This window comes from Xyrauchen texanus, chromosome 14, assembly GCF_025860055.1.
Source record: "Xyrauchen texanus isolate HMW12.3.18 chromosome 14, RBS_HiC_50CHRs, whole genome shotgun sequence".
In the NCBI taxonomy this organism is placed as follows: domain Eukaryota; kingdom Metazoa; phylum Chordata; class Actinopteri; order Cypriniformes; family Catostomidae; genus Xyrauchen; species Xyrauchen texanus.
The window spans coordinates 34,091,951-34,115,820 of NC_068289.1; the positions used below are offsets into that span (position 1 = coordinate 34,091,951).

Genomic DNA, 23,870 nt, shown 5'->3' on the forward strand with positions numbered 1-23,870 from the left:
CCACATTGGAGAAAAAGTACTGTTCAAAAACTCTTGCGCACCGGCTACCGCGAAATAGGGAGAATTCCCCCCGCTTGTACAGCTATTTTTCCAATGAGAAAGCTGATCTTCAGAAAGGTGACAGCATCTTTGCTTTTGTGCAGCAACAGGTGATCGCACATGCTCCGTGTCACTCTCTCTTTCTCAATTACTCACTCACTCACTCACTCACTCACTCACTCACTCACTCACTCTCTCTCTCACTCACACTCTCTCTCACTCTCACACACACACACACACACACACATACACACACACTCACATCCATCCTTGTTTATCCAATAACTAGGTAGAAAGAGCACAAGCCATGATACTATTTCTGAAGTGACATTTTTTAATTACTATCTGAGGCTTGGTTGCATCATTTGGTTTGAACCAGCAACGGCAGATTCTGATCCGCAGCGTAAAAAGTAGTTCCATGCACATATGCGTTTATATGACCGTACTCAGTTCCCTTCCGAGGGAACTCGCACTGCGTCGTTGAAAACGACTCTTTGGGGAACGCTCCTTAGCGTGCGCCTCTGAAGTATGAATGAAACTATTCCAATCTTGATTGGTGTTGCGTCATGACGTAACATGTGACGGCATAACCGGATGCATAAAAGTGACGCCGGCACACATACACATTAGCTTTCGCTCTTCAGCAAGCGCTCTATGTTGAAATTGTTTGTCTTATTTGGTGTTGTTTGTCTGATTTAAAAATATTATGGCCACCGAACAGTTCAAGAAGTGCGTGCACCCCTGCCCTCGTTTCATTACGGGTAGGGACACGCACGCTTTATGTGTGAACTGTTTGGGAGCGCAGCACGCACAGGCAGCTCTCGAGGGATCTGCCTGTGAAAGTTGTGAAGCACTACCCATGAGAGTGCTGCGCTCCCGGTTGGCGTGCTTTGATGAGCACGGTCAGGCTCGCGTTCCCCACGGTTTTGGTCCCGCGTCTGTTGAGGCAGCGCGGCGATTGAGATCGCGGGGTTCGCAGCGGGATTTTGCAGATGAGAATGAGACTGCTGCGGCACTTTCTCATTCTTCGTTTGAGGATCCCGAGCCTACTGTGTGTGGTGCAGAAGCCCGCGTCGCGGCTTCTTCTGCCCATGATCAGGTCCCGATGCTTGAGCTCACTGCTTCCGAGGAAGTGGATATGCTCAGCATCGATGCGGACGACCGTGAGCCAAGCACGCCGGTTTTTGGCCAAGCTTATGAGGAGCTGATTGAGGTTATGACGCGTGCCGTGGCCAGACTGAATATCAGCTGGCCACAAAATGAGCAGGGAACGCAAGTTGAAAGCAAATTAGACGTGCGTTTCCTGCGGCACAGATCACAACCTCAGCGCCGGGGTTTGCCGTTTTTCCCCGATCTCCACAGAACGAGATCGTGGGGTAAACCGCATTCGTCCCGTATCTCCAGCCCCAGTGTTTGATTACAGAACGATGTTTTGGGGGCACGGGATATGGGCTAAAACCCCGGCGCTGCCTAGTAAGCCCTGCAGAGATACATCTGCTTTAATAAGTAGGGCTTACATGGCGGCACACAAGCGGTGTAGGTTTCCCGCCGTCTCTGACGCTTCGGGCCACATCAATTTCCACCGAACGCACACTGTATGTTCGTGTCAAAAAAAAAAAAAAAATATATATAAAAAAAAAAAACAACAAGCATCAATTGTGGTCACAAGAACCATATCGACTAAATCCTGCCGGTCTCTCGCTTCAGGAAGTCGAGAACAGTGCTTGAAAAACACCCGGGAGGCTGGTTCCCTTAGTTGAAGCTTCGGGAAAGAGGTCCTACCGAGGTGGTAGAACCTCGGAGGGCTGCCCCCCCCCCACTGCAGAGCAACCGAGGTTGCTCTCGCAGCGGAGTCCTCAGGAAATCGGTGTCGGTTCCCGCCGTCTTTGACGCTTCGGGCCACATCAATTTCCAGCGAACGCACACCGTGCCGTTCGTGTCAAAAAAAAAAAAAAAACAAGCATTAATGGTGGTCACAAGAACCATATCGACTAAATCCTGCCGGTCTTTCGCTTCAGGAAGTCGAGAACAGTGCTTGAAAAACACCCGAGACCAGCCTCGAGAGGCTGGTTCCCTTAGTAGAAGCTTCGGGAAAGAGGTTCTACCGAGGTGGTAGAACCTCGGAGGGCTGTCCCCCGCTGCAGAGCAACCGAGGTTGCTCTCGCAGCGGAGTCCTCAGGAAATCGGTGTCGGTTCCCGCCGTCTCTGACGCTTCGGGCCACATCAATTTCCAGCGAACGCACACCGTGCCGTTCGCGTCAAAAAATAAAAAACACACATCAATTGTGGTCACAAGAACTGTATCGACTAAACCCTGCCGGTATCTCGCTTCAGGAAGTCGAGAACAGTGCTCGAAAAACACCCGAGATCAGCCTCGAGAGGCTGGTTCCCTTAGTAGATTTTGTTGAGGCATGGAATCATCTTCCCAACATATCTGCATGGGTCCTGCATATAATAAAATCAGGGTACAGACTGCAGTTCGGGCACCACCCCCCCAAATTCTCTGGGGTGGTGCAGACTACAGTGGTTCCGGAGCAGGCTCAGGTGATGGAACAAGAAGTGCAATCTCTGCTGCTGAAGGAGGCCATAGAACGTGTTCCTCATTCAGACAAGGAGTCCGGTCTTTACAGCCGGTACTTTATAGTTCCAAAAAAGGATGGGGGGTTGAGGCCGATTTTAGATCTCAGAGTTTTGAACCGGCCTTTGAGGAGGTTCAGGTTCAAAATGCTTACCATTCCTGTCATCGTGAGTCAGATCAGATCCGAGGACTGATTTGTCACGATAGATCTAAAATACGCCTATTTTCATGTACCCATCCTTCCATGTCACAGGAGGTTCCTGAGGTTCGCTTTCGGGGGCGAAGCTTACCAATATCGGGTTCTTCCGTTCGGCCTAGCACTCTCTCCCCGCACATTCACCAAATGTATGGATGCAGCTCCTGCTCCTCTGAGACTTCAGGGCATCCGCATACTGAATTATATCGATGACTGGCTCATTCTGGCCCAGTCTCGAGAAATGGCGGTTCGGCATCGAGATGTCGTCCTTGGCCATATTCGAAGTTTGGGGTTGAGACTCAACACAAAAAAGAGTGTGTTACAACCATCCCAGTGCACAACATTTCTGGGTGTTGTGTGGGACTCGGTTACGATGCAGGCACGCATGTCTCCTGCGCGTATCGAGTCCCTTATGGCGATGGTGTCCGGGTTAGAGCTAGGCCAGGCCATCACTGTAAAGCAATTTCAAAGACTGCTGGGCCTCATGGCAGCGGCATCCAACATTGTACCGTTGGGCCTTCTACACATGAGGCCCCTCCAGTGGTGGCCGAAAGCCAAGGGGTTTTCCCCCAGCGGGAATCCATTTCGTATAATCAGAGTAACGCGCAGGTGCCTTCGTTCTCTGCTAATATGGAAGAAACCTTGGTTCCTGTCCCAAGGGCCAGTGTTGGGAGCGTCATGTCGCCGGAAAACCGTTTCGACAGACGCCTCCCTCACTGGCTGGGGCGCGGTCATGGACGGCCGCTTTGCCAGGGGTCTGTGGCAGGACCATCATCATTCTTGGCACATAAACTGTCTAGAGATGTTGGCTGTGTTCAGGGCTCTGAGGAGCTTCCTTCCAGACATCAAGGGTTACCATGTCCTAGTACGTTCGGACAATACATCAGTGGTAGCTTATCTGAACCGACAAGGAGGACTCAGATCGCGCCCTCTGTGCAGACTGGCGCATCAGATAATTCTTTGGTCCCAAGGGAAAATACTGTCTATCAGAGCAATGTATATTCCGGGGTTCAGAATCAGGGAGCAGACATCCTGTCGAGGCAGGGGCTGAGGCCCGGGGAATGGAGACTTCATCCAGAGGTGGTGAAGTTGATATGGGACAAATTTGGACCATCAGAAGTGGATCTGTTCGCGTCTCGAGAGACGTCCCACTGTCCACTTTGGTTCTCCCTCTCACATCCAGCCCCACTGGGGTTGGACGCCATGGTACAGGCTTGGCCGAGGCTTCGCCTGTACGCATTTCCCCCGATCGCTCTGCTCCCGGGAGTCCTGGAAAGGGTCCGCCAAGAGGGCATCAGTCTACTTCTGGTTGCCCCCATGTGGCCGGCCCGAGTATGGTTCTCAGACATAATTTCACTCCTGATAGCTCCGCCATGGCAGATTCCTCTGAGGAGGGATCTGTTGTCTCAGGCGGGGGCACAGTCTTCCACCCTCGTCCAGAGCTGTGGAAACTGTGGGTCTGGCCCCTGAGGGGGTTCAGTACCTAAATGCTGGTCTATCAGTGGGGGTGGTTGAAACCATACTTAGCTCTAGGGCTCCGTCTACTAGGAGATTATATGGCCTCAAGTGGAATGTGTTCTCCACTTGGTGTAGAGAACATGAAGTAGATCCAGTTAACTGCCCGGTGGCTTCAGTTCTGGAGTTTCTTCAAGATCGTTTCTCTGCGGGTCTCTCCCCTTCCACACTCAAGGTGTACGTGGCTGCCATTTCGGCGTTCCATGCACCACTGAGTGATGGGCCTCTGGGGAGGCACCAGCTGGTCATTCGTTTTCTCCGTGGTACATGGAGGATGAGACCGACAACCAGGTCCAGGGTTCCTGCCTGGGACCTGGCGGTGGTTCTCGAAGGGTTATCCCTGGCCCCCTTCGAACCCCTTCAGTCGGCTTCGCCCAAGGACCTGACGTTCAAGATGGCTTTTCTCTTAGCTATTACCTCTCTAAAGAGGGTGGGTGATCTTCAAGCCCTGGCAGTGACGCCAGCTTGCTTGGAGTTTGCCCCTGGCGGAGTTAAAGCCATTTTACACCCGAGACCTGGCTATGTGCCTAAGGTGCCGTCTAACACGGCACGGTCTACGGTCCTGCAGGCTTTTCATCCTCCACCTTATGTGTCGGCAGAAGAAGAGAGGCTCCATTTGCTCTGCCCTGTCAGAGCTTTGAGCGTTTACCTCGAGAGGTCCTCTTCTTGGAGGAGGTCGGACCAACTGTTAGTGTGTTTTGGGTCACCTAAGAAGGGGCTCCCTGCCTCAAAACAAACCATTAGTAATTGGATTGTTCAGGCTATTATCTCGGCCTACAAGGTGCGCAATTTGCCTTCACCTTTGGCCGTGAGGGCTCATTCAACTAGAGGCATGGCGTCCTCTAGGGCTCTCTTATCGGGAGTACCCCTCCAGGAGATCTGTGAGGCAGCCGGTTGGGCTACCCCGCACACTTTCATCAGGTTTTTACAGTCTGCACCTCCCTAGTACGCCTGGCGCACGTGTGCTCTCGTCCTAGCTGAGTGCCTGAGTTCAGTTTCACCCTAGGGCAGGCCTTTTTTCGGTGCGTGGCCTAGTGGGCATTCGTTCCCCAAAGAGTCGTTTTCAACGACGCAGTGCGAGTTCCCTCGGAAGGGAACGTCTCGGGTTATGACTATAACCCTTGTTCCCTGAGAAGGGAACGAGACACTGCGTCGTCCTGCCACGCCCCTCAAGGCCTGAGAGCGGCTTGCTTCATCGCTAGGCTAATGTGTATGTGTGCCGGCGTCACTTTTATGCATCCGGTTATGCCGTCACATGTTACGTCATGACGCAACACCAATCAAGATTGGAATAGTTTCATTCATACTTCAGAGGCGCACGCTAAGGAGCGTTCCCCAAAGAGTCGTTTTCAACGACGCAGTGTCTCGTTCCCTTCTCAGGGAACAAGGGTTATAGTCATAACCCGAGACGTTTTTCCACCAAAAAAAAAATGATTTACTTGTTCATTGAACCGTTTCGGCCGAATCACAGCAGTGCTGATGTAGGCCCATATTGCACTCTTGCTTGTGTAATATTGCTTATATATATATATATATATATATATATATATATATATATATATATATATATATATGTATATATATGTATATATATGTTTCACAAAAGCATTTGTCTTAACATGGTTATTTATATATTCAGCTTTAGTGTGTTTATAGGTAATATGAATGCTATACTCCCAAACATTACTTTTGCAAATAGAAAAGATTAGAACAGAAGAACAGGGAGCCTGCAACAGATGTCATGGCCCCCCACTGAACATCGTGTCTGTCTGAGATTATAAATATTATACAATAAGAACCAATTGAGACAGCCTAAGGGATAGAAGAACTGTGGCAAATTCCCCAATAATCTTGGAACATCCTATCTGCCAACAACCACTTGGGTTTTGTTTTATTGGTGCTGTTTTAAAGGCAAAAAAAAACATTTTTGTATGTTTACTGGACTTTGTATGACATTAATTGATAAATGAAAACTAATTATTAATTTTCTTATGAAGACATCCACACTATGCAAAATTTTTCACAAGTGCCTAAAACTTTGGCACAGTACTGAATATATATATATATATATATATATATATATATATATATATATATATATATATATATACTTTGGGGTCATGACCCCTTTCAATGTTTAATGTCTGTAAATACATGATTGACATAATTTTTTTAATTTTTTATTATTATTTAATTACTTTTAAATACACAAAAGTGAGTACAACCCTAAGTGAAAATGTCAAATTGGGCCCAATTAGCCATTTTCCCTCCCCGGTGTCATGTGACTCGTTAGTGTTACAAGGTCTCAGGTATGAATGGGGAGCAGGTGTGTTAAATTTGGTGTCATCGCTCTCACACTCCCTCATACTGGTCACTGGAAGTTCAACATGGCACCTCATGGCAAAGAACTCTCTGAGGATCTGAAAAAAGAATTGTTGCTCTACATAAAGATGGCCTAGGCTATAAGTAGATTGCCAAGACCCTGACACTGAGCTGCACCACGGTGGCCAAAACCATACAGTGGTTTAACAGGACAGTTTCCACTCAGAACAGGCCTCGCCATGGTCGAACAAAGAAGTTGAGTGCACATGCTCAGCGTCATATCCATAGGTTGTCTTTGGGAAATAGACATATGAGTGCTGCCATCATTGCTGCAGAGGTTGAAGGGGTGGGGGTCAGCCTGTCAGTGCTCAGACCATACGCCGCACACTGCATCAATCGTCCCAGAAGGAAGCCTCTTCTAAAGATGATGCACAAGAAAGCCCGCAAACAGTTTGCTGAAGACAAGCAGAGTAAGGACATGGATTACAGGAACCATGGTACAGGAGGTGGTGGCAAAAGATAATTTTTATGTGTAATATGAGCCAGTTAGGTGACCTGAAGTGAATCCGTGTCAGCCAGTGTTTACATACAGCACTCCGTGATCGCTCATATTACTACTACACTACTAAAGCTAGGAAATAGCTTTAAACAGCTTTAAATGAACAACTTCAGCATTACGGCTCATCACAGCTGAGAGACATCAGCCATTGCTTTAAAAGCCTGCTTACAATTTACCACTTTGCTGTTTCTGTGTGCCAACATGGCAACCTCCACCTCCCCACCATCACCAGTCGTGTCCCATCCTGCACAGGGGTAGTCCCATCCTCCTCTCCCCCTGCCTCCTATCTTTGGCAGGAGCCAACAGTTTAAGTAGCAATATCATTGGACAACCAGACAGGGCTTGCGCCAAAAGAGAAAATAATTTATGTGATTCAATATTATTTCATCAAATATATGTCATATCAACTTTACTAAGTCACGAGTCTTTCTGCTATAAGCGCATGTTCTTATGTGCTCAAGTGCGTCAGGGGAACCCGGAGTCTAATGTAAAGGGAAACCCCACTATTGCATCGTATTGTATCTGTCGCATACACAGTGCACAGTGCTTTCATATCTTCAGTTGCTTTCTCGCAAATAAACAGCTTTCTGGAGTACGTGTACATGAGCTTTTATAATTGAATATTGACACAAATTATTTTTCCATACCCCTGCATAACGCATTAACGGCACCTCTATATTTTTTAACCAATGTGGTTTGAATGATGGATCTGCAACATAGTTTGTATGGTTTCGGTAAACAGTCATGACTAGCTAGTTCATTTCTCCAATGATGCTTCGTACTATGGTGGTTAAGCAGTGAGGTATGTCGTTGTATGGGAAATGCACCCCTGGTTAGGACAATGAAACAAACAGTGGAATGTTTTGAGAGCGACACAAAGCCACAGTTACACTTTTCTTTGCAATAAACCTACAAATTACTTAATGATTAAATATGTCTCTGCATATTAAGGTGCCACAGGATGTTAGTTTAAAGAATAATAGGGTGGTGATGGTTATCTTTTGACAGATGTACAATGTTAGTCAGCAATTGCATATTTAGTCACAGCTCAACATTTAATATTTGACATGATACAGTGTATAATATTTCTCTTGATGTTGTGGAAATGTCCTCATTTTCGATGGTTGATGGACTTGTACTCATTATGCTTTCCTCACAAAGCATATATTTTCAAGATACACCCTGAACATTATTCATTGATGTTCTTGATTCATCCAAAACAGCCTTTGATTTTACACAAAGACAGCTTCATCTAACCGTGTCACTGGTGTTGCTGCTAAAATATCTCATGAAAAATGACTGAAAACTTCTGATGAATCATACCTGCATGAGCATGGCAGCTAATTGCATTTCTCTACAGTTGATTTTTAAAGCTTTTGAAAACCATTTTGAAAAGTGGGAAAGCACAATAACATGTCTGCTTTTGTGACTTTGTTTTAATTCCAACAAATGTAGGTTTATATCCTAATGTGTTTGAAATTATAAAGAATATATAACTAAACATAATGCTTGATTCTATGATTCTAGTTAATGATTGTAATCAAGCACCATATGCAAACTTGAAAGAACAGATTTGCATACATTCATTTGATTGTAATTGATGTTTAGCAGTAGCATGTCTTTACATTGTTGAAGGAAAGATCCTTTTTTGGGAGCTCATCATTTCAGATCTTATTTGTTTTTTGAGGCTGGTAAATTGGTAGTAATTGTACAGTTGATTCCACACCCACAAACGTTAGAAGAGTGCAGTGAACAATAGCCGGTAGGGTCTTGCTTTTCTCAAGAACTGGCATATGATTTAATATGTGACAGGCAGACAGAGGGTTTCAGAGACGTGCTGATGTGGCCTTTGTTGCTTGCACTGTATGAAAATAATTTTAGGTTGTTGCACTAGTCCACTGAGAGCTTGCAGAGAGAATGACAGGCTGCACAGTGAGAGAGGCAGATAAAAAATGTAAAAAAATCAGAAGTGAATTTTAGGGTCGTCTTGGTAGAAAATTGTCATGTTATGTTCATTTTGTCAGATATTACACACACAAAATATAATGTATTTTTTAAGTTGCCATTGTCAAGTCACTCTATCGTGCAGTGTGCATTGTGTCTGATATCAAAGAGCTCACAGTGAGATCAAATTTAACAAATACAAAAGTAAGTGACTTTTAATTATATAATTGAAATGTTCTGATCATTTTGGTTTTATTATCTTTTGGTTTTTATCAGCGGCGACCCTTCAGAACAGTTGTTTTAATGCATTTACCTTTCACACTTTATATTAGGTGTCTTTTACTACTGTGTACTTACATTAAATACATACAATATTATGTATTTACTGTGTAACTACAGTTTGTTCTGGAAAATTCTCACAAGATTTACATCTGCTGCAACTGAGGTTAATGTACGGCTAGGTTAAGGAGTATAGGGTAAGGGATTTGAGTTAGGTTTTAGGATAAGGGTTGGGTTAGGGTTAAGGTTAACAGTGCAATAACAAAGGTTATGAGGGTACTTTAAATGTAATTACAGTGTAACAACTCATTTGTACATAATAAGTACATTCTAGCCATACTCATAAGTATATAGTAGCTAAGGACACCTAATATAAAGTGGGACCAATTGACCAACTAACTTACAGAACTCAGATGCCTTCAGTAGAAAAATATGTATTTGCTATACATTATGCAGTATAGTATATGCATTTTTCAGTTTTAATCACTGTATGAATTGGCATGAATTCCAGACGAGGCTGATGGCATAAATCCTCCTCTCATTAGTAAACTGACCAATCAGAATGGATATTCAAATCACGCAGCACCATATGTTTCCATTCCAAATTAGTCCTAAAAAGGCAAAATGGAGGCAAAATGATATTTCTGCATTTATAACCAACCATTTACAGAGGTAATCAATCAGCTTTCAGAATCATGATAATGCATCAGCAAACCTGCTTATGGTTAACAGACAGGTGAAGAGAAACTTTAAAAAATTGCCAATTTATAGATGGAATAACAATTATTGGAGGATCTTAAAACACAATAGACTGAACGACTATATATAAATATATACATTTGACTCAATGAAACAGCGGAGGATGGAGTTCCCTTCACACATATTATTATGTGAGTAGATGTTGCTGTTGGAATGGGGCTCTCCATTCATTTATTAATGTTTGCATTGATCATAGTCTGTAGATGACATTTCAGTATTTGTTCCATTAATTTACTGTATTGACAAAAGTTGGGTTGGTGATCGGAAGAAATATAACATATCGGTAATTTAGGCTATTTTAAAATATCAGGGGAAGGAGCCCATATGTGTACAGGAGCAATACCAGCAGAAATAAATAATACAATATGATATTAAAAACCCACTGAAATATTTTATTAGTTTGATCTTTCAGTACTAATTTACATATTTGCCTCCCTGAAATTCCCCCAAGGACCGCCACTGCCAAATACATTTTTATATTTGCCTTATACAGTATGAGCATTTTGGGTTGTATATAAAACTGCATTGAATCAAACACCTAATTGCTAGTTGCATACAGCTATTTTGTAGCCAGTGCACTTTGGAGCACTGCAGATAAGGAACACATGCTAAAAGCTTCTGCAGATCTCCACACAAAACCTTATTTTTCTATTCTCATAGAATTTTCAACAGCGTACTTGGGCATTTCTTCTAATTTCATGTGTGTGGAGCACCTCTCTGATTCCACCGGCACGGAGCTCTATTGATCCCCGCCTCTGGCTCACAACTGTCAGTGTGCACTGGCACATCCTTTTGCTGATGGCAAGGAAGGGCTTTTAGAGGAGTGAAATCAAAAAGCAATTTGCATGTTTTTCTCTCCATCTCCAACTCTTTCTCTCTCTCCTCCTACAGAACTCCTGTCAGCCTGTCATGAACTGCATTGCCGTTACGGCTGCATCATGACCAGAAACGGCACATTCTGCTTCTGTGCGGATGGATTTGAGGTGGGAGAAGACGGGCGAAGTTGCAGAGGTGGGCACTCTTAGGGTTGCACCAGACAACATCTTCACAGACCCACTTTTACAACTGGTATTAAAGGGATAGTTTGTCCTAAAATGAAAATTATTTAATTTACCCACCCTCTTGTTTTTTCAAACCCATTTGAGATTCTTTCTTCCTGGGAACACAAATGGACATTTTTGGCCGAATATTAGGCCCAGTCACCGTTCATTTTCATTATATGAATGCAGCGAAAGTGAATAGTGACTGAGACCAGAACAATAAAAAGGTGAGTATGGTAAATGAAGACAGAATTTTCATTTTGGGGTGGACTATCCCTTTAATACCAGGTGTAAACAGAACCATCTCCTCAGATGAAGGATCGGCTTTAGACAATGAATAGGGGAGGGGTCTGTCTCTGGGGTGTCTTTTCACACCTCCATCCTGTTTTATTTGGCACATGGCATTGACGCCAGAGAGGTCAAAGTGATTTGTTGGCCTTGTTTGGTCTAAATCATACCTTCTAAATCAATCTTTTTTGGAACTTGACTATAGATTTGATTATTACTGATAAATACCCCCATTTGTAACCTAACTCCCCCTCTCTGCTAATTTGCCTTTAGCACCCCCTAGCATCTTTTGAACTCTGTTGAGAACCCCTGCTATAAGTGCTGTATGTTGTACTTGATCATGAAACATCATGCATAGGCACTCTATAACCATTTTCCCCAGTAGCAGAAATCAGTCTGGAAAAGAAAGATGTTTAACAGGGGAAAGATTTTTCTCTTTACAGTGATGGACATTTCCACTGAATTCACTCCAGACTGCATGCAAGTAAAGCAAGACTAATCAGTAAATCACCATTGGAACATTATGCCATGCTCCAGCCTATACAGACAAAGCTCTGGAGACCGGTGGGAGGCAGGGCTGGCTTAGAGATGCACAGTTGGATAGGGAGAAGCCACCGACAGGCCACATTTTGTGGATTTTATGTATTTGGGTTATGTTTGAGCACACCTAATTTGTCATAAATGACTCTTCCTGTGTGTACAGATCATGATGAATGTACCATGTATGGGACATGTAGCCAGACATGCATGAACACCTATGGGTCATACCATTGCAGCTGTACAGATGGGTACATCCTGCAGCCCAACAGGCGCTCCTGCATAGCCAAACACGGTAAGAATGTGGTAAATGAATGACCTGAAATCTGCATAAGCTGCTCGAAATGTAGTCATGCCTCCATATTTTTCTTTCACAAGAGTGCACTGAGTTAAAACAAGGTGGATTATTACTCTTTTTATGGGAATTAAATTAACTTACAGCAGCACAGCTTTGCATTAAGCAGCCTATGAAGCTGACCAAAAATATGGCTGAGAAACATTAAATGTTTCTGGGCTGTGAGATTGCTGATTGAACACTGTGTATTTGAAATACATAATGTTCTTCACACATGCAATCTGCATGCTAACTAATGTCAGTTCAAATCAGATTTTATATTAGCTGTCATAAAATGCATTTTTTAATTATTATAGTTATTTTCCTTGAGGTTAACTTAAAATGTGTGTTAAGTTTTTTTCACAACCTTTTTCTACCCTGTCTCTGGGCCTCTGTCTGAAACACTTGGTTTTCTGTGCTGTCCCGACGTTACTATACACATCCACTGTTTTTGTTTGTTAGCTAATATCTTTGAAGTGCAAAAATCACCCACCATCAACCATGGAACTGTTTTAATCCAAGAATAAATGAAAAAAAAAAAACATGCAAGCAGTTTACAAAAACCCTGAAAGCACTCAGTACAACAAATCACTAGTAGCCATAGAAATCCCACATTGATGCGTTCAAGAACTTTGTTTAAATAAGCCACTCGTTTCTAACGTTGGGATACTTCAGAAGGCTATGCAGAAATGCAGTTTTTCCACAACCAGGAACACCGAAACATTTAGGGACGTTATTTGACTTTATCTTTTCATTGGTTAAAAGCAAACTTTATTAACAATCGTTCAACCTTCTGAGTTGAAGAACCACTACCCACTCTATCAGTTCACCACGACAGATTCATATGTTATGGAGGCAGGGCTATTCAAATGGCACTGTGATGTGACAATGTAGCCAATTTCAAAACTATTTATTTTTGTAATTAATTTTTGTAATAGAATTTATAAATGCTCTTTTAGGACTGAATGGGAACTTTTGAGTTCTGAAACTTATAGTATGTTTTTATAGTACAATGACCTCTTATATGTCAAAAAATCAAGGATAATTGTATTACTCATTATAATTCCCCTTTAATACACTATATTTTTATTTGGAACAGACATCAGTGCAAAAACAGCTTTGCATTATGTAATGTTTGAATTAAAAATAAATACTCAAAACAACAAAACATATATTATAAAATGGATAGTGCCTTCTCCAAATTCTAAATTGAATAGCCACATTCGAAGTCCTTAAAATAATAAATGAGACAATAAATGCATTATTTTGACTGCACATCTATTGAATTCATTATTAACCATTAAATGCATGATCATTTTCCCAAACACTTACATATTCGGGTATTTAGAGACCCTACACTAACAGTATATCTATCAAAAATGGATGTACAAAATGCACAGATAGTGTCAAATTTAAAAAATATTTTCAAGACAATTAGAAACCAATAAAATAAAATATATTTTGATATATTTTTATGATTTATTTTTCATAAATTAAAGAGATATTGCGACAAATCAGGACAAATCAAGAACAGGATTAATTATTTTCACACAGAAAGTTCATGAGATGCAACTGGCTGTCAAACACATATTGAGCTAAACATAAATCTTCACAAGTGAAATGTATAACTTATGTGTATTTTGTCAGGCACATATTGAGTCTAAATAGATGCTCAACTTACATTATTTAAATAGTACACCCAAATGACAATAGTCATATCATACTTTTCATGTGTTGTACTTGCTTTAAGTTTATTCAATGCTGTTTCTTCATCAAATAACAATGTCAAATGTAAATCAAGTCAGTCACTGAAACAACAGCACCACCTTGAGTAAAAAATAACATGTATATTATGTACATGTATATGCATTTACAAAACAGATATTTCCCCATTGTTCATTGTTGCACAGAAAGTCCACATGAAATAGCATTTATTTGTATGAATATAGTAATAATTTATCTTTTAGTACACAAATAAATTGATATCTTGTTATAGTAAACTTAAATAGATATGAAACAAGTGCACAAAAAAAGAAAACACTCTTACATACCTCGGGTCTCTAGAGACCCTATCCACTTTTGATACCATTCTTTTTTTTTTTTTTTTTTATTATAATTCTAATTTTTTTTATTATAATTTTTTAATTTTTTGTGTGTCACTATTTATATAAGACATATTGAAGGACACTAAAGAGGTGTGGGAAAAACTCCAAAAAATGGATGAGGTACATAGGGTAGAATGAGGTCCCGCAAAAGGGATGCGTTTAAGGGTTAATGTGGCACGTTGTCCTATTGCAATAGGAAATTCAATGGGAAACGTAAAAACAGTTCTGCCCACTGATAGCCAAGCAAATGTATCTACTGTGGTATAAAAAGTATACCAAAACCTCTTCCAGTTGACATATTTCTACCATTACACAGTATATCGTTTACTGTCACACTGCCCAACCCTACAATATTTTATTTCCTAGACGCCCAACACAACAATCAACTGCAAAACAAAACTCTCTCTTATAGAATAAACAAGCACAATTAATTAATCGTACATTTTCAGTGTCATTCTTCTCAATTCTCACCAAACAAAAGCCATTTATTTCCAGTAAGGTTACAGACAAGTTTGTCTCACCAAATAATATATTGGTTTAAAAACAGCTTTCAAAGATAATTTGTGAGTCCAGACTCAACCATACATTTTAGCCCTACATTGTCATGAGGACCTGATGATTGAAACTGTTTGCATTTGAAATTCCACCACAGTCCTGATATCACCGTTGTTGTGCCAAGGGACCGAAATAATGGAGCTATTGCTGGAAGATAAGCCCGGCATTGTGGATTAAGCTGCATTTTATGAAGAGCAGTGCCTAAAGGAGAGGTATTCTCTGTCTTTATCAGACCCTGTCAATGATTACACGCCTAATGGCACCTGCCTGTGAGAGTGCATCCCCACCAGCCAGAAATCCAATCAAGTTAATAATTGAATCGACTGCTTTGAAATAAGAGGGATTTTTAGGGAAAACATTCACTACAATTCTAAATGGATTCTAATTCATTGTAATTTTTATAATAAAAAGCTTGATTCAGTCCTACACTGTTAAATAACTTGTTTGTTTTTTTTTCTACAGCTGTAAGGATATATATTACATTGACACTTGTTTGGGTTAAATTTATCTAAATATGTTTGACTTTCATTAATTAACAATATAGTAATGTATATGTTAATAAGCATGCGTTAATAAACACGTGTATGTGTGCAAGATGCCTGTAAAATAGAGCAATTAAGCATTTCTCAGCTCTTTATGATATTTTTATGCAATGTATCCCATCAGGAAATGTCCTACTTTTCAAGGCCCATAATGACATTGCAGGCTTGCTGTTGTAAACCAATCACTGCATAAATTAATAATTTTAAGCATACACAACTCATGAATAGAGTATGTTACAATATGGTTAAGGTGTGAGGCCATCAAAGGTTACCTTGTGCAAAGCAGTTTGTGACCTACAAAGATGATGCGTCCTTGTATATCTATTGGTACGGTACACTGGAACCAGTATGCACGTGTTTAAAATTGAACAGGGATTACGCCACTGTACACCACAGTGGGAAATAGCTAGCAGGCAGCTGTGTGCCTTGCTTTCTGCTACAGTAGATGGTGAGTACGTCCTGCTTTTAATCAATGTGACTGCTTTCCTATGAGGAATAAACTGAATATCATTACCCATAAACTTAACTGAACTTGGTGCTCACCCACATTAATATTAATTTAGCAGAAGGAGGTTGTTGCACTGTGATAGCTATGGGGTTTCCATAAGATGTTAAAGATTCTGCATATAAATTTCAGTGCATCTACACGTCCTGGCAATATGATGGGGGCATACTGCATATGACATGGCCATTAGAAATGTGAATGTTTAAGAAGACTCCTAAAACAAAGTACACTACAAAAGAATATAAAAGATAACGGTTTTGTCTGTTTCTTTTGCGGACGTCATAATTAAACATAATTTTGACCTCCAAAAGTGAACTGCAACTGATAGAATAATTAATAAATTAATAGATCAATAAATAAAATCTCTTAATTGGTAATTTAAATAATAATAATAATTTTAAATTGTAATTATTTTAATTAATATCATAATTATTATTATTATTATTATTATCATTATTATTATAATTATTAATAATAATAATATTAACACTAGTACTATTACCACTGGAACAACTACTACCACTACTACTACTAATAAATAAATACATAAATAAATCAGATCAGACAAAAAAAAAAAAAAGAAAAAATCAGACACTTTTGTCTGAAACTGTATATTTATGAGTGGTGTGAATTTTGTGTGAAAAAATAAATAAATAATAATTTACTATAGCATTTTAACAGTGTGCCAACGAACCGCACAACCTGTGCCAGACATCGCAGTGTTGGGGTAAATGATGCAAAGTTACTTTGACCTTCATACGTGCAACCACCTGCCTGTTCTGCATTAATTTGTCTTTGTTTTTTTTATATATATTACACAATGTGCATCTTTGACATGAACACATGTATATTTCCAAATAGAATTTCATGCTTCAGTTACATTTTAGATTGCCCATCATTTATGTTTAACATATATTTTGCCATACCACACATTAAATGATAAATGGTTGATGATGGATGATTATCTTTTGTTGGTAACCTTCCAAACTTTAATGCAACACCCACTATCACTTTTAAAATAAATTGCAGACCTGAATAGAAACAGATATTTTCAGATGACTGCTGCTTTTGAAAAAAGGTTTCTCTCCTCATAGACCTGTTTCTCAATTACCTATGCCCTCTGCACAAGCCTATATTATCCCATTCTTTTGAAAGCATGGAATGCCCAAGAAATGCCTGGCCTCAAGCTGTCTTGTCACCATTTCCCTATCCATCTATTCCAGAGCCTGGCAAAAACCTTGCAGCTTTGCTGATCGGAGGCACAGATAATATTGTAATCACAGCCCTAAATGGATCCCACCTCCAAACCCTGAAACAACTGGACACAAATGGGACTCATGGCTTGGATTTCAACCACAAAGAGGAATCAGTGTGCTGGGTTACATCCACAGGGTCCTCTGGAGAGCTTCGGTGTGCCAGAATGAGAAAAGCCAGTGGCTTCACTAAAGAACAGGAAATAAAGACCATGCAGAATCTCCATGGTATGGGTCCTACTAGACACACCTACTAAATGATGATGTAGTGAAACAAAACTGCTACATTATTTTAGATAGGTGATAGGCGTGATGGGTGTATATTATAGGGTTGTGCGCCATATAGAATTAAGACCACGTCCACACTAATTTGTTTTTGGTTTGCCAATTTCCCGATGTCAGAACATTTTTAAAAATCTCTGTTCCCTTCCGAGGGAACTCGCACTGCGTCGTTGAAAACGACTCTTTGGGGAACGCTCCTTAGCGTGCGCCTCTGAATTATGAATGAAACTATTCCAATCTTGATTGGTGTTGCGTCATGACGTAACATGTGACGGCATAACCGGATGCATAAAAGTGACGCCGGCACACAAACACATTAGCTTTCGCTCTTCAGCAAGCGCTCTATGTGTATTGTTTGTCTTATTTGGTGTTGTTTGTCTGATTTAAAAATATTATGGCCACCCAACAGTTCATGAAGTGCGTGCACCCCTGCCCTCGTTTCATTACGGGTAGGGACACGCACGCTTTATGTGTGAATTGTTTGGGACCGCAGCACGCACATGCAGCTCTCGAGGGATCTGCCTGTGAAAGTTGTGAAGCACTACCCATGAGAGTGCTGCGCTCCCGGTTGGCGTGCTTTGATGATCACGGTCAGGCTCGCGTTCCCCACGGATCTGGTCCCGCGTCTGTTGAGGCAGCGGCGGTTGAGATCGTGGGGTTCGCAGCGGATCTTGCAGATGAGAATGAGACTGCTGCGGCACTTTCTCATTCTTCGTTTGAGGATCCCGAGCCTACTGTGAGTGGTGCAGAAGCCCGCGTCGCGGCTTCTTCTGCCCACGATCAGGTCCCAATGCTTGAGCTCTCTGCTTCCGAGGAAGTGGATATGCTCAGCATTGATGCGGACGACCGTGAGTCAAGCACACCAGTTTTCGGCCAAGCTTATGAGGAGCTGATTGAGGTTGTGACACGTGCCGTGGCCAGACTTGATATCAGCTGGCCACAAAATGAGCAGGAAACGCAAGTTGAAAGACAAATTAGACGAGCGTTTCCTGCGGCACAGATCACAACCTCAGCTCCGGGGTTTGCCGTTTTTCCCCAATCTCCACAAAAAAAAAATATAAATATATATCTCGAGATCGTGGGGTAAACCGCATTCGTCCCATGTCTCCAGCCCCAGTGTGGTGATTACAGACGATGTTTTTGGGGCACGGGATATGGGCTAAAACCCCGGCGCTACCTAGTAAGCCCTGCAGGGATACATCTGCTTTAATAAGTAGGGCTTACATGGCGGCAGGTCGGGCTGGTTCTTGCCTGCACTCAGTGGCTATTGGCCGCTCTATGGCAGCTATGGTGGCCACAGAGAGGCATCTGTGGCTGAATTTATCGGGGATAAAGGAAAATGTTAGATCTTTTCTGCTTGATGCTTCCCCCGTAAGGTAAGTCTAAATCGAGTAGGGCAAGCAGATCAGCCCCAGCCATCAGTCAGCTCCTCGCACCACAGAGTTCCCCCCCGCTGCAGAGCAACCGAGGTTGTTCTCGCAGCGGCGTCCTCAGGGAATCGGTGTCGGTTTCCCGCCGTCTCTGACGCTTCGGGCCGGTTCCGAGAGGCTGGTTCCCTTAGTCGAAGCTTCGGGAAGGAGGTCCTACCAAGGTGGTAGAACCTCGGAGGGCTGTCCCCCGCTGCAGAGCAACCGAGGTTGCTCTCGCAGTGGAGTCCTCAGAAAATCGGTGTCGGTTCCCGCCGTCTCTGACGCCTCGGGCCACATCAATTTCCAGCGAACGCACACCGTGCCATTCGTGTCAAAAAATATAAATAATAAAAAAATAAAAAAAACAAGCACCAATTGTGGTCACAAAAACCGTATCGACTAAATCCTGCTGGTCTCTCGCTTCAGGAAGTCAAGACCGGTGCTCGAAAAACACCCGAGACCAGCCTCGAGAGGCTGGTTCCCTTAGTAGATTTTGTAGAGGCATGGAATCATCTTCCCAACATATCTGCATGGGTCCTGCATATAATAAAATCAGGGTACAGACTGCAGTTCAGGCACCGCCCCCCCAAATTCTCTGGGGTGGTGCAGACTACAGTGGTTCCGGAGCAGACTCAGGTGATGGAACAAGAAGTGCAATCTCTGCTGCTAAAGGAGGCCATAGAACGTGTTCCTCATGCAGACAGGGAGTCCGGATTTTACAGCCGGTACTTTATAGTTCCAAAAAAGGATGGGGGGTTGAGGCCGATTTTAGATCTCAGAGTTTTGAACCGGCCTTTGAGGAGGTTCAGGTTCAAAATGCTTACTATTCCTGCCATCGTGACCATCATCATTCTTGGCACATAAACTGTCTAGAGATGTTGGCTATGTTCAGGGCTCTGAGGAGCTTCCTTCCAGACATCTAAGGTTACCATGTCCTAGTACGTTCGGACAATACATCAGTGGTAGCTTATCTGAACCGACAAGGGGGACTCAGATCGCGCCCTCTGTGCAGACCGGCGCATCAGATAATTTCTTTGGTCCCAAGGGAAAATACTGTCTATCAGAGCATGTATGTTCCGGGGGTTCAGAATCAGGGAGCAGACATCCTGTCGAGGCAGGGGCTGAGGCCCGGGGAATGGAGACTTCATCCAGAGGTGGTGAAGTTGATATGGGACAAATTTGGACCATCGAAAGTGGATCTATTCGCGTCTCGAGAGACGTCCCACTGTCCATTTTGGTTCTCCTCTCACATCCAGCCCCACTGGGGTTGGATGCCATGGTGCAGGCCTGGCCGAGGCTTCGCCTGTACGCATTTCCCCGATCGCTCTGCTCCGGGAGTCCTGGAAAGGGTCCGCCAAGAGGGCATCAGTCTACTTCTGGTTGCCCCGATGTGGCCGGCCCAGTATGGTTCTCAGACATAATCTCACTCCTGATAGCTCCGCCATGGCAGATTCCTCTGAGGAGGGATCTGTTGTCTCAGGCAGGGGGCACAGTTTTCCACCCTCGTCCAGAGCTGTGGAAACTGTGGGTCTGGCCCCTGAGGGGGTTCAGTACCTAAATGCTGGTCTATCAGCGGGGGTGGTTGAAACCATACTTAACTCTAGGGCTCCGTCTACTAGGAGATTATATGGCCTCAAGTGGAATGTGTTCTCCACTTGGTGTAGAGAACATGAAGTAGATCCAGTTAACTGCCCGGTGGCTTCAGTTCTGGAGTTTCTTCAAGATCGTTTCTCTGCGGGTCTCTCCCCTTCCACACTTAAGGTGTACGTGGCTGCCATTGCGGCTTTCCATGCACCATTGAGTGCTGGGCCTCTGGGGAGGCACCAGCTGGTCATTCGTTTTCTCCGTGGTACATGGAGGATGAGACCGACAACCAGGTCCAGGGTTCCTGCCTGGGACCTGGCGGTGGTTCTCGAAGGGTTATCCCTGGCCCCCTTCGAACCCCTTCAGTCGGCCTCGCCCAAGGACCTGACGTTCAAGATGGCTTTTCTCTTAGCTATTACCTCTCTAAAGAAGGTGGGAGATCTTCAAGCCCTGGCAGTAACACCAGCTTGCTTGGAGTTTGCCCCTGGCGGAGTTAAAGCCATTCTGCACCCGAGACCTGGCTTTGTGCCTAAGGTGCCTTCTAACACGGCACGGTCTACGGTCCTGCAGGCATTCATCCTCCATCTCATGTGTCGGCAGAAGAAGAGAGGCTCCATTTGCTCTGCCCTGTCAGAGCTTTGAGCGTTTTCCTCGAGAGGTCCTCTTCTTGGAGGAGGTCGGACCAACTGTTAGTGTGTTTTGGGTCACCTAAGAAGGGGCTCCCTGCTTCGAAGCAAACCATTAGTAATTGGATTGTTCAGGCTATTATCTCGGCCTATAAGGTGCGCAATTTGCCTTCACCTTTGGCCATAAGGGCTCATTCAACTAGAGGCATGGCGTCCTCTAGGGCTCTCTTATCGGGAGTGCCCCTCCAGGAGATCTGTGAGGCAGCCGGTTGGGCTACCCCGCACACTTTCATCAGGTTTTCTGCACCTCCCTAGTACGCCTGGCGCACGTGTGCTCTCGTCCTAGCTGAGTGCCTGAGTTCAGTTTCACTCTAGGGCAGGCCTTTTTCGGCGCATGGCCTAGTGGGCATTCGTTCCCCAAAGAGTCATTTTCAACGACGCAGTGCGAGTTCCCTCGGAAGGGAACGTCTCGGGTTATGACTATAACCCTTGTTCCCTGAGAAGGGAACGAGACACTGCGTCGTCCTGCCACGCCCCTCAATGCCTGAGAGCGGCTTGCTTCATCGCTAGGCTAATGTGTTTGTGTGCCGGCGTCACTTTTATGCATCCGGTTATGCCGTCACATGTTACGTCATGACGCAACACCAATCAAGATTGGAATAGTTTCATTCATAATTCAGAGGCGCACGCTAAGGAGCGTTCCCCAAAGAGTCGTTTTCAATGACGCAGTGTCTCGTTCCCTTCTCAGGGAACAAGGGTTATAGTCATAACCCGAGATGTTTTCGGTGGAGGAAAACACTGTTCCAGCTGTAAAAGTTTTAAACCAAAAATGTGTTAGTGTATATTTAACTATACATGTACTATAAAGTAAAGAGAGTTTTTGACAGTATTGAACTTAGTTAAGAGAAAAAAGTGTGCAATATATCAGAAATATGATAAATATATCAGTTGTTGTAGACTGGATACATATGAATACATTTTAAATTAAAAATATGCATATAATTTGTCAAAATGAATGATGAAATTGTTTACGTTTTGTTGTAAAACCGTGATGAAACCAATGCCATTCCTCTTTTGTTATTGTTTTAAATTTCTTCAAAATGCCATTCAGAAAATTCCTCTTCATGCCATTCCAATTCAACTTGGTTATTGACCAATTCAATTTAAATTCCAGCTCATGAATTAAAATGGGAGCCAATTTTAACTTCTAAAATTTAACAAATCCTACTAGATAAACAACAGGGTTGATATACAGTAAGGTACTAATGCAAGGTATAAAATCTGAAGGATGGCACTGGGCACTAGAAAGGCTCCCAGTATAACATTTCTTGCTATAGAATTAGATGTTCAAAAGTTTAGTACATTGCCATTTTCATGTATCTTGTAAGACAAGTATATATGCATATCTTGCTGCACCAAATGTGTAATACAGTGTAATACTGGGTTCAACTTGACTGCCTAGTGCTTAACTGTGCAAATTGTGTGGATGCTAACAGAGCTCATAATTTATTTACCTCTGCATGAATTTATGCACCGCATACTTTCATCTAAAGAACATGTTTGTGTTGTTCAACTTACAGAATGTTTCTATTGAGGATTAATTGATAGTTCAAATGAGAAATGTTTTATTACTCATTTAATTATTAGCCTATTAGTTGTTCAGTCTTAAATTAGAGATTAAGAACATGCGTTCATTCAGAGGTATTGATTTGTAATAATGGCTCTTTATTTATGACAACTAAAGCAGATGATTTCACTTATTGTGCATTAAGAAACTCTAATGGACCCAAAGTTTATGATCTTGAAAAGTTAAATAAATTTAGCCAGCATGACTTGCATTTAGGGCATTTTTTTATTCAGTGGCAAACAATTTAATAAAAATGTCTAGGTTACTATTGTAACCTCCGTTCCCTGATGGAGGGAACGAGACGTTGTGTCGAGTGAAGCGACACTAAGGGACTTCTTTGAAGGCCTTGGTTACCTCTGAGCTTGAGAAAAGGCCAATGAAAAATTGGCAAAAATAATTTGCATGTCCCTTCCTTGGACATACGGGTATAAAAGGAGGAAATCATGCATCTGTCCATTCAGGTTTTGCACTGAGATGCCATTAGTAAGGTTCGGCCATAGCAGTGGCTCGGTTCAGCTTCGGAGCCAGGGGGACACAACTTCTCGTTCCTTCTATCAGGGAACAGAGGTTACAACAGTAACCTAGACGATCCCAATTTGTCGCTCACTTTGACGTTGTGTTTAGTGAAGTGACATTAGGGGTCCCTATTCAATCACGCCATGAGCTGAACCCTGTACGTGTGCTGCTGATGCAGGTCCAGGCAGGCAGTTGCATGCCAAAGCGACAGGCTGAGTCAGACTGCACATACCCTTCCCCAATGCCCCAAAAAATTGTCATAAACTTTGTAGGTTCCCGGCACCCCGGAGGGGGGAACAAAGCAACGTGCCAAGCATGGGAGCAGGCCACGCCAGCCGCACCAACCGCGCCTTTTTGCTCTCTGTTTCTCGCATAGAGTTAAAGCAGCGTTCTTTTCCAATTCCTATTCTTTCGGGGGGAAAAGACCCCGTGGAGACCACCACCTGCCTAGGCTGGACTCAACCCTGAGATTGTAG

At 43.0% G+C, this 23,870-nt stretch overlaps 1 protein-coding gene across 1 annotated transcript in view; it reads left to right on the plus strand.

Annotated features, from left to right (window-relative positions):
- Positions 1-23,870, plus strand: part of lrp1bb (low density lipoprotein receptor-related protein 1Bb) — a 491,998-nt gene that overhangs the window by 199,362 nt on the left and 268,766 nt on the right. Inside the window, exons 3-5 of the mRNA XM_052142560.1 lie at positions 11,083-11,202; positions 12,223-12,351; positions 17,321-17,578. Of these exons, the coding sequence (XP_051998520.1) occupies positions 11,083-11,202; positions 12,223-12,351; positions 17,321-17,578 (507 nt within the window). The remainder of the gene's footprint in view (positions 1-11,082; positions 11,203-12,222; positions 12,352-17,320; positions 17,579-23,870) is intronic.